The sequence below is a fragment of the Salmo trutta genome, chromosome 20, assembly GCF_901001165.1.
Source record: "Salmo trutta chromosome 20, fSalTru1.1, whole genome shotgun sequence".
NCBI lineage: Eukaryota > Metazoa > Chordata > Actinopteri > Salmoniformes > Salmonidae > Salmo > Salmo trutta.
Genome location: NC_042976.1, coordinates 51,574,368 through 51,592,621, shown reverse-complemented (window position 1 = coordinate 51,592,621; position 18,254 = coordinate 51,574,368). Strand labels below are relative to the sequence as shown.

General features: G+C 43.7%; 1 protein-coding gene across 7 annotated transcripts in view; it reads right to left on the bottom strand.

Annotated features, from left to right (window-relative positions):
• nalcn (sodium leak channel, non-selective) overlaps positions 1 to 18,254 on the bottom strand; it is a 336,159-nt gene that overhangs the window by 237,772 nt on the left and 80,133 nt on the right. For all 7 annotated transcript variants that reach the window (XM_029703654.1, XM_029703656.1, XM_029703658.1 and 4 more), the window contains one exon: positions 17,457 to 17,561. In XM_029703654.1, the coding sequence (XP_029559514.1) occupies positions 17,457 to 17,561 (105 nt within the window). The remainder of the gene's footprint in view (positions 1 to 17,456; positions 17,562 to 18,254) is intronic.

The following is an 18,254-nucleotide window of genomic DNA, read 5'->3' as shown; positions in this document are numbered from 1 at the left end:
AAGGGCCTCAAACACACCAGGCAGCTGGATTGTGGAGTTGCATCAATCACAAATACATGCACTCATGATTACATTGGGGGGCAATGCTACATTGCCCCCCAAAACAAAGACAGGTTGGCTACAAGCACAAACAGACTAGCATCCAGGCTTGTGGACAGGAGGAGAGGTGACTGGGATAGGAGGCAGAGGACTACCAGTCTTGCCAGTTTGGGCTAAACTGAAAAGAGACACATTCAACCTACACATTCATCTTAAAAAATGCACCATTGACTTTGCTGTGCGTATGTTCAAAAACCAACACATGCTTTTGTCAGCAGCAAAAACTCTGAAAGATACTCTGAAAGTATTATTGAAAACCCAGGTCCTTTCCCCTCAATTGTGTCAATCAGTCACTCAGTGGTTTATGGTGTACACTGCTGTACTCAAACACAATGGAATGATGGATGTGTAATCTCAGACCCTTTCAAGTGACACCCTATTTGCTGTATAGGGGACTTTATTTGACCAGAGCTGCTCATCTGACACCCAATTCCCCATGTAGTGCACCATTTTTGAGCCAGTGGTCAATAGGGTGTCTTTTGAAAAGCTCTGTTCAAAAGAAGTGGCCTTTATGGGAAATAGGGTGTCAGTTGAGCAGCTCTGGTCAAATAAAGTCCCCTATACAGAAAATAGGGTGTCACTTGAAAGGGCCTGGGAAATAAATCTATATATTTTGGGAATAGGCTGTCATTTGATATATGCTCTACGATTGATAAGTCATACATCCTCCCAGTCCCCAAGGACCCCCATTTATTAGTGGAATATCAGTCTTCTCCCACTCGAGTCAAACGAAAACAGTAAAAGGCGTATTGCGCTAGCCCCCGTGACTGACAGCTTGCCGTATTGCGCCGACTAATTGCCGTTTTTGTCTGTAAATAAATAAAAGACTGGGGCATGACGCCATGAATATAATTACATTTGACAGCGACAGAAAATATGAATTGTTTTCAAGGTCGTAGAACTCTCCGTCTTGACGCCAGAGGCATTTACCAGGACGTAAACAAAACGCTCACTGAGGAACATACGACAACCAAGCTATTTTTGTGGGGTATTTTACCCCCTTTTTTCTCCCCAATTATTCAAACTTGGCTCATCGCTGCAGCTCCCCAACGAGCTCGTGAGAGGAGAAGGTGGAGTCATGCGTCCTCCAAAACATGACCCGCCTAACAGCGCTCCTTAACACCCGCCAGCTTAACCCGGAAGCCAGCCGCACCAACGTGTCAGAGGAAACACCGTTCAACTGGCATCCGGGGTCAGCCCGCAGGCACCTGACCCACCACAAGGAGTCGCTAGAGCGTGATGAACCAAGTTAAGCCCCACTAGCCAAACCCTCCCCTGACCGTAGTAACACCTCTAGCACTACTGCATGCACACCTTAGACCGCTGCGCCACTCGGGAGCCCCCAACAGAAGCAATTTTATTTGAGAAAAAAATACTGTTGTTTCAGATCTCAAAATGTTTTTAGATTTTGAAAAACATTATGGAGAGATTTCAGTACCAAAATAAATTTTATTTAAATTCCATAATTTTTACTTTGTATTAGAATGTTGAATTTGAATGTCATATTTTGGAATTTGTAATGCGCAAATTAAATCATTGAATTCATAAATTTAACTTGTATTTCATGATTTGAAACTGTATTGAATTGCATTAAGTTAACATGTTTTATTTCAATTGTATTTAATATTCAAATTCATTATTTACAGTGCCCTCTAAAAATATTCAGCCCCCTTGACTTTTTCCACTTTGTCACGTTGCAGCCTTATTCTAAAATTGATTAATAAAAACAATTAATCAGCAATCAGCAATCAACACACAATACCCATAATGACAAAGCCAAAACAGGTTTTTAGAAATGTTTCCAAATGCATTAAAACTAAAAAACAGATACCTTATTTACGTAAGTATTCAGCCCCTTTGCTATGTGACACAAAATTGAGCTCAGGTGCATCCTGTTTCCATTGATCATCCTTGTGATGTTTCTACTTGATTAGAGTCCACCTGTGGTAAATTCTATTGATTGGACATGATTTGGAAAGGCACACACACCTGCCTATATAAGGTCCCACAGTCGACAGTGCATGTCAGAGCAAAAAGCCAAGCCATGAAGTCGAAGGAATTGTCCATGGAGCTCCGAGACAGGACTGTGTCGAGGCACAGATCTGAAAATGTCTGCAGCATTGAAGAACCCCAAGAACACAGTGGCCTCAATCATTCTTAAATGGAAGAAGTATGGAACAACCAACTATTCCTAGAGCTGGCCACCCAGCCAAACTGAGCAATCGGGGGAGAAGGGCCTTGGTCAGGTAGGTGACCAAGAACCTGATGGTCACTCAGACAGAGCTATAGTTCCTCTGTGGAGATGGGAGAATTTTCCAGAAGGACAACCCTTTCTGTAGCACTCATGGTAGAGTGGCCAAACGGAAGCCACTCCTCAGTAAAAGGCACATGACAACCCGCTTCGAGTTTGCCAAAAGGCACCTAAATACTCTCAGACCACAAGAAACAAGATTCTCTGCTCAGATAAAACTAAGATTGAACTCTTTGCCCTGAATGCCAAGCGTCATATCTGGAGGAAACCTGGCATCATCCCTACAGTGAAGCATGGTAGTGGTAGCATCATGCTGTGGGGATGTTTTTCAGCGGCAGGGAGTGGGAGACTAGTCAGGATCGAGGCAAAGATGAACAGAGCAAAGTACAGAGACATCCTTGATGACAACCTGCTCCAGAGCGCTCAGGACCTCAGACTGGGGCGAAGGTTCACCTTCAAATAGGACAACAACCCTAAGCACACAGCCAAGACAATGTTGGAGTGGCTTCAGGACAAGTCTCTGAATGTCCTTGAGTGGCCCAGCCAGAGCCTGGACTTGAACCTGATCGAACATCTCTGGAGAGATCTAAAAATAGCTGTGCAGCAACACTCCCGATCCAACCTGACAGAGCTTGAGAGGACCTGCAGAGAAGAATGAGATTAACTTCCCAAATACAGGTGTGCAAAGCTTGTAGCATCATACCCAAGAAGACTCTATGCTGTAATCACTGCCAAAGGTGCTTCAACAAATTACTGAGTAAAGGATCTGAATATTTATGTAAATGTAATATTTCAGTTATTTCTAAAAACCTGTTTTTGCTTAGCCATTATGGGGTAGTGTGTAGATTGATGAGGAATTTTTTTTTGTTTTTCAACAATTTTAGAATAAGGCTGTAACATAACAAAATGTGAAAAAAGTCAAGGGGTCTGAATTCTTTCCGAAGGCACTGTATATATTCTGTTTCAACATGGTATAGATTACATTAATTGTCTGTGAATCAAGTTTGCAAACTATAATTTAAAGTTGATCAAAGTTTTGTATATTCAAACTTCTCAGATGCATTCATATTCCGTTTTCAAATTCAGTTAGCAAAATTCAGATTCAAAACCAGAGAGAACAACCTGGAACTTTGCCAGCCAGGAAAGGTAGAGGAGAACAGAGCCATGGCTCTATGGAGTACTGTGCACATGCCATAGTCTGTTCTTGACTTGGGGATTGTGAAGAGACCTTTGGTGCCATGTCTTGTGGGGTATGCATGGGTGTCCGAGTTGTGTGCTAGTAGGTTAAAACAGACACCTCGGGGCATTCAGCATGTCAACACTTCTTACAAAAACACAGTGATGGATTCAGTCTCTCCTCCAATTTGAGCCATGAGAAATTTGCATGCATATTATTCATGTTAGCTCTCCGTGTACATTTAAGGGCCAGCTGTGCTGCCCTGATCTGAGACAATTGTAATTTTCCAAGGTCCCTCTGTGGCACCTGACCACACGACTGAACAGTAGTCCAGGTGCGACAAAACTAGGGCCTATAGGACCTGCCTTATTGATAGTGATGTTAAAAAGGCAGAACAGCGCATTATTATGGACAGACTTCTCCCATCTTAGCTACTGCTGTATCAACAAGTTTTGACAGTTTACAATCCAGAGTTACTCCAAACAGTTTATTCACCTCAACTTGCTCAATTTCCACATTATGTATTACAAGATTTGGTTGAGGTTTACGGTTTAGTGAATGATTTGTCCCAAATACTCTTTTAGTTTTTGAAATATTTAGGATTAACTTATTCCTTGCCACCCATTCTGAAACTAACTGCAGCTCTATGTTAAGTGTGGCAGTCATTTCACTCAATGTAGTAGCTGATGTGTATAGTGTTGAGCATCTGCATACAAAGACCCACTTTACTCAAAGCCAGTGGCATGTCATTAGTAAAGAGTGAAAAAAGTAAGGAGCCTAGACAGCTGCCCTGGGGAATTCCTGATTCTTCCTGGATTATGTTGGAGAGGCTTCCATTAAAGAACACCCTTTGTGTTCTGTTAGACAAGTAACTCTTTATCCACAATATAGCAGGGGGTGTAAAGCCATAACACATACATTCTTCCAGCAGCAGACTATGATCGATAATGTCAAAAGTCACACTGAAGTCGAACAAAACAGCTCCTACAATCTTTTTATCTTTTTAATTTCTCTCAGCCAATCATCAGCCATTTGTGTAAGTGCCGTGCTTGTTGAATGTCCTTCCTATAAGTGTAATGAGAGTCTGTTGTCAATTTGTTTACAGTAAAATAGCATTGTATCTGGTCAAACTGACTGGGTTTGAAATCAGGCCTACTTCACAACAACAACACTTTCTGTGGCAAATATAAGCAAAAGGATCTGTGCAGCCCATTTAGTGAAAGTGCAACATTGGTGGTTTGGTGATTCATGCATGTGATGGGAAACCTTGCCTGAGAACTGAAGACATGTGTTTGTTTGACTGATGGGGTTCTAACCAAGGTCTCCTGTGCGCCAGCAAATGCAAACGTGTTACATTTCATCCCCCTTTCACCTCCTCCTTGAAGAGAACAATCCAAGTCACATGACCAATGCCTAGGCTTTAGCTCAGCAGGCTAACACAATCTTAACCCAGTCAGTCACATTTCGTCAACCATTTTGAAAAGAAGGCTGATGACATCCGATCCTCGTTTGCTAAGCCAAACGACACCGCTGGTCCTGCTCACACTGCCCTACCCTGTGCGTTGACCTCTTTCTCCCCTCTCTCTCCAGATGAAATCTCGCGTCTCGTGACGGCCGGCCGCCCAACAACCTGCCCACTTGACCCTATCCCCTCCTCTTCTCCAGACCATTTCCGGAGACCTTCTCCCCTACCTCACCTCGCTCATCAACTCATCCTTGACTGCTGGCTACGTCCCTTCCGTCTTCAAGAGAGCGAGAGTTGCACCTCTTCTGAAAAAACCTACACTCGATCCCTCCGATATCAACAACTACAGACCAGTATCCCTTCTTTCTTTTCTCTCCAAAACTCTTGAACGTGTCATCCTTGGCCAGCTCTCCTGCTATCTCTCTCAGAATGACCTTCTTGATCCTAATCAGTCAGGTTTCAAGACTGGGCATTCAACTGAGACTGCTCCTCTCTGTGTCACGGAGGCTCTCCACACTGCTAAAGCTAACTCTCTCTCCTCTGCTCTCATCCTTCTAGACCTATCTGCTGCCTTTGATACCGTGAACCATCAGATCCTCCTCTCCACCCTCTCCGAGCTGGGCATCTCCGGCGCGGCCCACGCTTGGATTGCGTCCTACCTGACAGGTCGCTCCTACCAGGTGGCGTGGCGAGAATCTGTCTCCACACCACGTGCTCTCACCACTGGTGTCCCCCAGGGCTCTGTTCTAGGCCCTCTCCTATTCTCACTATACACCAAGTCACTTGGCTCGGTCATATCCTCACATGGTCTCTCCTATCATTGCTACGCAGACGACACACAATTAATCTTCTCCTTTCCCCCTTCTGATAACCAGGTGGCGAATCGCATCTCTGCATGTCTGGCAGACATATCAGTGTGGATGACGGCTCACCACCTCAAGCTGAACCTCGGCAAGACGGAGCTGCTCCTCCTCCCGGGGAAGGAATGCCCGTTCCATGATCTCACCATCACGGTTGACAACTCCCTTGTGTCCTCCTCCCAGAGTGCTAAGAACCTTGGCGTGACCCTGGACAACACCCTGTCGTTCTCCACTAACATCAAGGCGGTGACCAGATCCTGTAGGTTCATGCTCTACAACATTCGCAGAGTACGACCCAGCCTCACACAGGAAGCGGCGCAGGTCCTAGTCCAGGCACTTGTCATCTCCCGTCTGGATTACTGCAACTCGCTGTTGGCTGGGCTCCCTGCCTGTGCCATTAAACCCCTACAACTCATCCAAAACGCCGCAGCCCGTCTGGTGTTCAACCTTCCCAAGTTCTCTCACGTCACCCCGCTCCTCCGCTCTCTCCACTGGCTTCCAGTTGAAGCTCGCATCCGCTACAAGTCCATGGTGCTTGCCTACGGAGCTGTGAGGGGAACGGCACCTCCGTACCTTCAGGCTCTGATCAGGCCCTACACCCAAACAAGGGCACTGCGTTCATCCACCTCTGGCCTGCTCGCCTCCCTACCTCTGAGGAAGCACAGTTCCCGCTCAGCCCAGTCAAAACTGTTCGCTGCTCTGGCACCCCAATGGTGGAACAAGCTCCCTCACGACGCCAGGACAGCGGAGTCAATCACCACCTTCCGGAGACACTTGAAACCCCACCTCTTTAAGGAATACCTGGGATAGGATAAAGTAATCCTTCTAACCCCCCCCCCCCCAAAAAAAAGATTTAGATGCCATATTGTAAAGTGGTTGTTCCACTGGATATCTTAAGGTGAATGCACCAATTTATAAGTCGCTCTGGATAAGAGCGTCTGCTAAATGACTTAAATGTAAATGTAAATTACCTTTATATTAACTACCCTTGCTGGAGACTTGAAACTAACACGTCTAACACAGTGGAGGCTACTCAGAGGAGGAAGGCAAGGACCATCCTCCTCAGTGAATTTCATAAAAATAAAAATAGTCAAACATTAAAAACATTATCCTTTTTAGGTAAAACTATACAAAATGTTTTTACGTCACCAAATAATTGATTAAAACACACTGTTTTTCAATGAAGGTCCACAGTAGCCTCAACATCACTCTCTGGTGTAGCACCATGCTGTAGGTTGAGGACAACTCGTTTCCTTCCACCTCTGGGTACATTGACTTCATTACTTCTCACCCCCTTCCATAGATTTACACAGTAATTAAGAAGACTTCAGGAGGATGTCCTCCAACCTATCAGCTCTCTTGAAGCATAAGTTGACATGTTGTCCACCTAATCAAAGGATCAGAGAATAAATCTATTACTGAAAGCATAAGCTACAGCTAGCTAGCACTGCAGTGCATAAATTGTGGTGAGTAGTTGACTCAAAGAGCAAGACAATATTTGAACAACTTAATTTCTTTAAAAAATAAGGAGAAACAAGAGATAGTGAGAGAGAGAGCCTGCAGCATTTCATTGTATTTGTTGCACTTTCACTTAGCTAACGAATGCAGCTGGCTAGTTTATCCTACTTAAACACTCGGCTCAAACAGAGAAGGGTACTATGTTAGCTAGCTGGCTAAGGCTATTCAACACTAGAACTCTTCCACGTCAAGGTAAGCTTTTGGTTTTATTAATCTATTGCCACCGGGGGCCCGCTGGTGTAACTTCTAAACTGCTTTCTGTACACTGTACTACATGATTGTATCGGGTTTACTAACGCTTTAGTTCTAGTAGCTATGTTGACTATGACATTAGCTAATATAGTGACAATGATGTAGGCTGTGTGTAGTGGTTAGCAGTTATGTATGAAGGTTTGGCTTGGAAAGGTTTTTTCACCTGGTCACAGACAGCTGTTGTATTGTGCACTGAAGTCCACAAGTGAAGGGAAAAGATGAGAAGAGGAGAGATGCGAGCAGGAATTATACAATGAGAAAAGTGATTAGGCTGTTTGTATGTGGATGCTATGAAAGTGAACTGTTTGTGTGGGGGTGATCGGGGGTGTATTCATTCTGTCAATTCTGTTGAAAAGCATTTCTTAAACGGAAGCAAACGGAAAGGAAACAGGAATAGACATACCTGAATTTGTCTAATAGAAACTCTCAATTGCAACTGTTTGGATTAATGATTACACCCTAGATCAGCTACATACAGGCAAGAGTCTGCAAGGCGGTATAAATGTGTCAATCTGCCACCATTACTCCAATTTGTCTCTCGACCTGTGTAGCTACATTGTAAACTTTAATTCGTAGTCTAGGTTGTAGCAACCTCATGATGGGTATAGGGAAAATGTTTATGTATCATGTAGTAGCCTAACCTATCGATGTTACATTGAGCTGGGGGAATGGAATATGAATGACAATCATCCAATATATTGTAATAGAAATAAGGCCGTGCTCATACATTTTTTTCATAATTGTCCCTAATCTTAAACGTCACCAACCGCCACTGGACACAAACTAACACGTCTTCACGTCTCAGGCAAGGTTGCTAATCACATAAGCATGTATCAACAGACTACGCTCTTTTGATGAGTAACCTTGCTGGATCTTGAAGACTTAGTGTAGCAGTTGGGGATTAGTGAAACTTACTCCTCAGCCCTTTTTAATAGCACGATGGGTTAGAATGTTCAGGAGGGTGTTCACGTGTGTTTTTTAGGCAGAAGTCCTGAGTTCAAGCTTCCGTATGAGCTGAATCAGAGGGTACCTGCTAAGCAGCCAGCGTGGCATCCTATACAATGGTGCCACTGGATTCAACCACTGGGGTCGCTGTGGAGTGAGTTTAGGTGGTGAATACAGCAGATCGGGATCTGTGAAACGTACTCCTCAGCCAGAAGTATAGCCCTTGCCTTCTTCAATTGTGCCTTTTTCAATAACACGGTGGGTTGGAACACTTCAGGAGGGTGGTTACATGCATTTGCGAGGCAGCGGTTCAAGGTTCGCATCTCGGTATTAGTTGAATCAGGGGAAAGAGGTACTTGTCAAGTAAGTAGCATGTTGTCCTTCACATGAACTTCCTGAACTTATCCCTATAGGCTTTAGCTAAGTGGCTAACACAGCCTTGTGATATCCAGGAGATCTGGTTCAAACCAAAACGGTTCAAATGCTAGAGACAAATTCATAGGAAGAAAAATATAACATGCCACATTGGCTTCAGAATCCACCAGAAGCTTCTGTTTACCACAGAGAGCGTTTGATTCTATCTGTTTTGATCTACCTTTCCTGGCTGGAAAAGTACCAGGATGTTGTCTCTGGTTTTGTATCTGAATGTGATAACTGAATTTGAAAACTGAATGCATCTGAAAAGTTGAATATAAGAAACTTCGATAAACTTGAAATTATAGTTTGTAAACTTGATTCAAGATAATGAATGCAATATCTACCATACTGAAACTGAATTTACTGTATAAATACTGTATAAATATTGCATTTCAATATTCAATTGAATTGAAATTGATTTTTTAAGCTGAATGCAATATTCATTAAAATCAGTTTCAAATCATGAAATAGAAGTTACATTTATGAATGCAATGACTCAATTTGTGCATTACAAATTCAAAAATATAAAATTCCATATCCTAATACAAAGGAAAAATTATAGAATTTAAATACAATTTCTGTTGGCACTGAAATCACTCTTTAAACCTTCACTGTCGTAAATTAAATGTGAATGGTTAAAACCTGTTGGGGACCCCTTCCCGCTCTGATCCCGCTAACGGGATTTATTGACAAGATACCATGGCGGGAAATTCAAAACTGCAAGAATCTAATAATTTCAATTTCTCAAACAATCAACAATTTTTCACCATTTGAAAGATAATCTCCTAAATACAACTCCTAAATACAACTCCTAAATACATTGTCCGATTTCAAAGAGGCTTTACGGCGAAAGCATAAAGTTAGGTTATGTTAGGAGAGTACATTGAAAATAGCTGTGTGTAATGTTTTGTCATTTCAAAGACAGGCGTCACCAAAAGCAGAAAACCAGCTAAAATGATGCACTAACCTTTGACAATCTTCATCAGATGACACTCCTAGGACATTATGTTAGGCAATACATGCATTTTTTGTTCCATCAAGTTCATATTTATATCCAAAAACAGCATTTTACAGTGGCGGTGAAATTCAGAATTGTTTTTCCCTCAAATGCTTTCGGTGAATCAGCGTTACAATTTACAAAATTACTATTCGAAAACATTGGTAAATTATAATATTGTCATTCAAAGAATTATAGATTAACATCTCGTGAATGCTACCGCATTGCCAGATTTCAAAATAACTTTACTGGGAAATCACACTTTGCAATAAACGGGGTGCTATGCTGAGACCAATAGGCTAGGCTATACAAGTTAGCACCATCTTGGAACCATCTAATATCAATAATACTATTGTAAATATTCCCTTACCTTTGATTATCTTGATCAGAAGGCACTTCCAGGAATCCCAGGTCCACAACAAATGTTGTTTCTTTCGACAAAGTTCATAATTTATGTCCAAATAACTCCAAGTTGTTCCATGTTGTTAGCGCATTCAGTAGGCTCCTCAAAATGTAGGGCGGGGGGGGGGGGAAAGTCACGACGAAAAGTTAAAAAAAATCTATTTACGTTCGTTCAAACATGTCAAACGTTGTTTAGCATCAATCTTTAGGGCCTTGAGAACGTGAAACGGATAAATATTTCAACAGGACCTCTCCTGTGTCTTGATAAACGTTTGAAATACAAAGTCTCATCTCACATGAATGCGCATGTGCGCGCAATAATGAAGTGACGACATCCCAGGGACGTCAACTTCCCTTCCTTGTCATCCGGTCTCTGTTCATCATAGACGCTTCAAACAACTTTATAAAGATCGTTGACATCTAGTGGAAGCCGTAGGAAGTGCAAAATGAATCCTTTGTCACTGTGTGTTCTATTAGCAATGACTCGAAAATAGTACAGCCACAAAATGTTAATTTCCTGCTTGTATTTTTCTCAGGTTTTTGCCTGCCATATGAGATTTGTTATACTTACCGACACCATTCAAACAGTTTTAGAAAATTCAGAGTGTTTTCTATCCAAATATGTTAATAATATGCATATCCTAGCTTCTGAGTTGGTGTAGGAGGCAGTTAAAAATGGGCACATATTTTTTTCAAAATTCTCAATACTGCCCCCTAGCCCCAACAGGTTTTAAGCTCAAACCTCCACTGTAAGTGGGATATTGATATTTGACTATTTGCATAAGAATACAGACATACAATCTCCAACCACAACATGAAATACATTTTAAGGTTGGATCATAAACTTCGATGTGGTAAATATTTGAGAGAAAACGGTAAATGTATTGAAACCAAACTTAAAATGCTACACAAACAAGCATTTCCTTGAATTGTTATTATTTTGATGGCGGAGGCTAAAGAAATAATGTACTTCTAACCTCCAATGATCTGTCCGTGTTATGATGCAGAGGGACTAAGGCAGCATTAAAATGCACTGCTATAATGTGGGTGTCAACCCAACACTAATACACAACAAGAACCCATTAAAGTGGAGAAAGGCTACAGAAGACTTTGTTACAGAATACAATTCTACCTTCCTTTCAAAGAGCCATGATTCCTTTGTTGCTTTGTAGAGATGTCTACTTACGGTTAACTTTTAACAATGTTTTGGTAAAGAGAGATTAGACAACCACCAACACTTTCAGGTTCAACCTTTTCTCGGGAGAATTGGGAAAAGGTAAGAAAACAAATCAGTGCTGTTCAATCTTTGAAAAGGATGAGCTACATTTAGAACAGAAAAAATGCACTTGTATTCCCTGACCCGATTCACTGTGTCCTGATTCTTGCTGTGAAAACTGTAAATTCTAAAATATGGAGTCATATGGTCGAGAATGGTTATTTCTCTCATATGGGGTGTGTATCTGTTTTTTGGTGGATGTGAGGGTATATGGACCTGGCAGAGAGTGTGAAGCAGTATGCCAGTGTTCACACCTTTACCCTCCCCTCACACGCTCACTCTTGGTATTTTATTAGGATCCCAATTAGCTGTTATAGGGGCATAATATAGGGACATTTCAAATGTCATATTATGTATATATACAGTGTTGTAACGATGTGCTAATAGTGAAACTACAAAAGGGAAAATAAATAAACATAAATATGGGTTGTATTTACAATGTTTTTTGTTCTTCACTGGTTGCTCTTTTATTGTGTGTGTGTGTGTGTGTGTGTGTAAGAGAGAGTGTGTGAGATGGTGTGTGAGGGGAGGGAGACTGTGTGAACACTGACATACTGCTCTACTCTTTGCCAGGCCCATACAACAATACACACCCACCTACCCACCCAAAAACACGCACACACACACACACACTCTCTCCCGCTCTCAGTATGACTCATGTGTATGTCTGTCATCTCCTGTAGGCTGTGTCTGGCTCTGCGCTGACAGCTGGCCAAATGTCTGGAAGAGCTGTGCGTGTGAACACTTGGAGTCTGTTTGAACACTGCCATACCGCTCCACTCTCTCTGCCAGGCTATACACCCATACACACACACCCACACTCAAAAACACACAGGCCTATATAGTGCACTTGATTCACTCAGTTTTGTCACACAACACAATGCCACAGATGTCTCAAGTTTTGAGGGCAGGTACAATTGGCATGCTGACAGCATGAATGTCTACCAGAGCTGTTGCCAGATAATTGAATGCTCATTTCTCTATCATAAGCCACCTACAACGTTGTTTTAGAGAATTTGGCAGTACATCCAACCGGCCTCACAACCACAGATCACGTGTAACTACGCCAGCCCAGGACCTCCACATCAGGCTTCTTCACCTGAAGGATCGTCTGAGACCAGCCACACAGAGAGCTGATGAAACTGAGTATTTCTGTCTGTAATAAAGCCCTTTTGTTGGGAAAAAGTCATTCTGATTGGCTGGGCCTGGCTCCCCAGTGTGCCCCTGCCCAGTCACGTGAAATCCATAGATTAGGGCCTAATGAATTTATTTCAATTGACTGATTTCCTTATATGAACTGTAACTCTGTAATATCGTTGAAATTGTTGCATGTTGTGTTTATATTTTTGTTCAGTATAAATATGATATACATATACACTGACTGGAAATAAACATTGACAGCCTATATTAATTTGTTTCGGCCTGCGAATCGTACTGCTCCTAAAGGTCATTTTCCCAGACAGGCTATGTGCATACATTTGGAATTAAATTGTAAAAGAGGAACGTGACAGAGGAATGATATTGCCCAATGAAGGTAGGACAAACCGATAAATAGGCTTACAACTGTAACGTTTGTCGTCGGGAGACGAGGAAGTGGACCAAAACGCAGCTGGGAGCGAATACATGTTTATTTAACACACTAGAATTAAACATGTACACAAAATCAAGGAAAAACTGCCAATACGTTACGTGCTCAAATAACGAGACAACAACCCACAAACATCGTGGGGGAAAAGGAACTTAAATGTGATTCCCAATCAGACTTCACAAGCGACAGCTGTCTGATTGGGAAATCACCCCGAGCCCAACATAGAAATAAAACACAAAGAAAGGCTATAACCAAAACATAGAAAATAAAGCATAGAAATGCCACACCCTGACCAAAATAGCAGAGTTCACCTGGTCAGGGCGTGACAGTACCCCCCCTCCAACGGTGCGTACTCCCGGCGCACCAAACTAAAGTCTATTAGGGGGGGGACCCGGGTGGGCGCCTCACCCTCGGTGGAGGCTCTGGCCCCGGGCGTGTTTCTCCCCCTGCCTCCACCCTAGCCCTACCCCTCTGGCCCGGACTGGACCACTGTGGAGCGGCATGCTCCGGCTCCGGAGCGGAGCCGTCGACCGGAACAGGATTGGGCACCAGTGGACCAGACACGGGCCGTGCCGGACTGTGGACACGCACCGTGGGCTTGGTGCGGGGAACAGGAACGGGCCGGACAGGACTGTGGACACACACCGTGGGCTTGGTGCGGGGAACAGGGACGGGCCGGACAGGACTGTGGACACGCACCGTGGGCTTGGTGCGGGGAACAGGGACGGGCCGGACAGGACTGTGGACACGCACCGTGGGCTTGGTGCGGGGAACAGGGACGGGCCGGACAGGACTGTGGACACGCACCGTGGGCTTGGTGCGGGGAACAGGGATGGGCCGGACAGGACTGGGGACACGCACCACTAACCTGGTGCGGGGAGCAGGGACGGGCCGGGCCGGACTGGGGACACGCACCACTAACCTGGTGCGGGGAGCAGGGACGGGCCGGACAGGACTGGGGACACGCACCACTAACCTGGTGCGGGGAGCAGGGACGGGCCGGACCGGACTGGGGACACGCACCAAGTCAGTTACTGTCACGCCCTGACCAGGTGAACTCTGCTATTTTGGTCAGGGTGTGGCATTTCTATGCTTTATTTTCTATGTTTTGGTTATAGCCTTTCTTTGTGTTTTATTTCTATGTTGGGCTCGGGGTGATTTCCCAATCAGACAGCTGTCGCTTGTGAAGTCTGATTGGGAATCACATTTAAGTTCCTTTTCCCCCACGATGTTTGTGGGTTGTTGTCTCGTAATTTGAGCACGTAACGTATTGGCAGTTTTTCCTTGATTTTGTGTACATGTTTAATTCTAGTGTGTTAAATAAACATGTATTCGCTCACAGCTGCGTTTTGGTCCACTTCCTCGTCTCCCGACGACAAACGTTACAGAACAACCCACCGAACCAGGACCAAGCAGCGGGAGGAAAAGGAGCGCGAGAGATGGGCTCGCGAGGGGAAGGAGTTCTGGACCTGGGAGGAGATCATGTCGGGGAGAGGACCCTGGCGGAAGGATTCCCAGGTCGAGGAGGAAAAGCCAGCCGGTAGACGGAGTCGCAGACGGCGGTCGAGGAGGCCCGGAAAACAGCCCCAAGAAAAAAAATTTGGGGGGCTAATGGGGTGGTCCGGAAGGGCAGAGGAAGAGCCCAGACCACTGCTCTCGTGGGGGATGACGGCGGAGGAAGAGAAGGAGATGAGGCGTTTGATTGAGGACCTGCAGAGGGAAGAGCTGGAGGAGGAGCCATGGTATGCTGAGTTGCGCGCTGTGTCGCCAGTGCGCCCGCAAAGCCCGGTGCGTCCGGTGGACATGCCCAGCACATGCCGTGCTAGGATGGGCATCCAGCCAGGACGAGTGGCTAAACCGGCTCCACGCTTCAGGTCACCAGTGCGTGTTCACAGTCCTGTCTGGCCCGTTCCTGTTCCCCGCACCAAGCCCACGGTGCGCTATCATAATCTGTGCGCTATCATAATCAGAATGCTGACACATAATGCCTCGAGGTGAAAAACAGTTAGCCAAATTACAAATCTAAGGCTCTGGTCTGTCCTAGGAGCGAGATCAAACTGTAGGCATGTTCCCTGCTATCTACTTTATGTTTTTATCATTATTCTGGTAGAGAGAGGGTCACTTGTTTTTTTCCCAAGCGTTTAGGGAGTGTCGTGTGAACAAAATATTTTGCTTAAAACTAAAACCGCTGGGCCTCGATGGACCTCCTTCAAGCTAATGAGTAGTCATTCTGAATGCAACGTTCTAACAGTGTAATTCATATATGCTACCGCAGAAATAATCATTTGGTTGTGTTAATGTTATGATTTGCATTTATAATGGTATTATAATGAATATAAGTGTCGATATGACAGCAGTCAAATAGTAAATGATTGTCATCTTGTGCTTATATTGTGTGCATCGTCACGCAATGGCATCAGTTGGATTTCATTTAGCTGTTTTCGTAACTTTCACTTGCGTGACTCACTTAGACATAACTTTGTTTGGTTGTAGTGCAAATTAGTCTCCGGTTTTCTCTTAATTGTGTTCCCTTTATTGAGTCCCCATTGTCTTGTCATTCTTCTTTGTGGAGTACAACGGCTGTGCAGGTTCCTTATTTTGCACAGAGGGAACCATCTCCCATCTCACATTGTTCATAGACTTGTTTTCTTTGCAAGAAACTTGTTCCCAAAGACAGTGAGGTGTATAACTTGTCCATGGTGACATTTCTCCATTTCCACATTTTAGTCATTTAGCAGACGCTCTTATCCAGAGCGACTTACAGTAGTGAATGCATACACTTCATACATTTTTTGTACTGGCCCCCCGTGGGAATCGAACCCACAACCCTGGCATTGCACACACCATGCTGGCGTTGCAAACACCATGCTCTACCAACAGAGAGCATGGACTGATATAGGGTACATACCATTTTAAGATTATGATTAGAATGGATGAATACAATAGTATGGCCCTCTCTGTTCTTACTTCACAATTGGTGATGACATAATTATGCATCGTTCGCTTCCCCTCGCTCATCAACTCACCCATTCTCCCCCATAATACTTTACTTCATTTATGTCATCTGTTATATGTGTGAAATTAGATTCGGTATAGTTTAGGTTCAGTTTCAAGGCAATTAGCTGGATGATTATCAGCTGGGCTCTGCACTTTCAACTGTCGGAAGAAGGAGCAAAGCAGGCCCTACTGTTGGGAGAAGGAGGGGCAATGGGTGAAAACCATTCCAAAAAATGTCATGCCCTCCTACAGGTCCTGACAGAACTCCAGTTCTGTTTGTGATATTAAGATTCTAACACCTACAGCGTGTTATATAGACGTATTTAGTAAAAGTCAAGGACGGAGGGGGAATGACGTAACAAAAATGGCAGCGTAAAAAAAAAAAGACTGCTTTAGCGGATCAAGTGTTAAGGGAGGGTCATGCATTTTAATTTCAGAAAGGGACGATTTTCTCCATGCACCACATATTATAAATAAAATACAGTCCCTTTCCCAAAGCAATGTTAAAAGTTAACGAAAGTAGAAATCTCTACAAAGCAGCAAATTAATTCTGTTTTTTTGAAAGTGTGTGTGTGTATACGTATGTGTGTTTGCATGCGTGTGTGTATGCGTGTGTGTATAATGCCATTCCTGCCTCTTCCATCGCTCCATATGATGTCTGACATGCCGCCCTAAACCTGTTCATTTGCATAACTAATCATCATTATATTTGAGTCATAAAAATAGTATGGATGAGAGAAAGGCCATTTTCACATTAAATATGCATTTTCAAACACTGGGCATATGCACTGAACCCCAGAGGGTAGGACAGTGCATTTGCTGAATTAAATCTGATTGCGATGCCCTTATTTCAATATGCCAGGAGAGAAAGGGAAATAGAAAATGTCCTCTCTCCTCGCCATGATATTGTTCAGGCAGCTGGGATACCAATGAAGAGTGGGCGGATGAACCAGTTACATTGAGACTGGAGGAGCAGATTTAATCAAACCTGCCATAGCAATGTTTCTGCCCTGGCTTTGTTTGCTCAACCCAGTGAGCAAGTCTTACTCTGAACAACCGGAAGTCACCTACCTGTGATGTTATTTGATAATTTGACAAAAGTGTTATGGCTTTATAAATAAATACTCTAATGTGGCTCTGATTGAAGTGTGTCTGTGTGTGTGTGTGTGTGTGTGTGTGTGTGTGTGTGTGTGTGTGTGTGTGTAACAGTACCTGTGTGGTAGCAGTAGAGGTGGTGCTGCTTCGGGACCCCCACATCTGCTGGAACTGAACTCTGATCTCAGCAAACGTTTCAATGATGACCGCAATGAAAACATTCTGAGAGAGAGAAAGAGAGACGGAGACAGAGAGAGAGGGAGGGGGGAGGGGAGAGGTGGAAAGAAATGAGGAGATACACAGGGGGATAAAGGGAAGGGAGAGAGATAAATAGAAAGAGAAAAGGTGAAGGAGACAGTGAGAGAGAAAGAGTGATATAGAGACAGCGAGCAAACAATGAAGAGGGGAAGAGATGAGAGAGAAGATCATAACGAACGAAAACAAGACCGTTTCTTCAGGTCTCTGAGCTGGTCTTGCTCTTAGTCATTAGTCCAATTAGAAAGTACACTGATATTCTCACTAAAGAGGAGCAATAGGTAACATCTAACTAGGCAGGTAGAGTAGCTCTACTTTACCTGTCTCATAGAATTAGACAGAACCTTAATGTATCACTATGACCTGTTTCTCCTTGACAGTTCACTTGTCTAATAACTACATCTCCATCTAACTCTTGAGGGAATGGAAGTGAGCAAACGACACAGGTGTGAATGTATTTGTCTAGACTCGAGGAATCTACTGTACCACACACCTGACAAAAGAGATCAAATTCAGAAAGATACAGTGAGGTCCAAAAGTATTTGGACAGTGACACATTTTTGTTGTTTTGGCTCTGTACTTTGGCACTTTGGATCTGAAATGATACAATGACTATGACGTTACAGAGACATAAATATCATACCCCCCAGAAAATGCTAA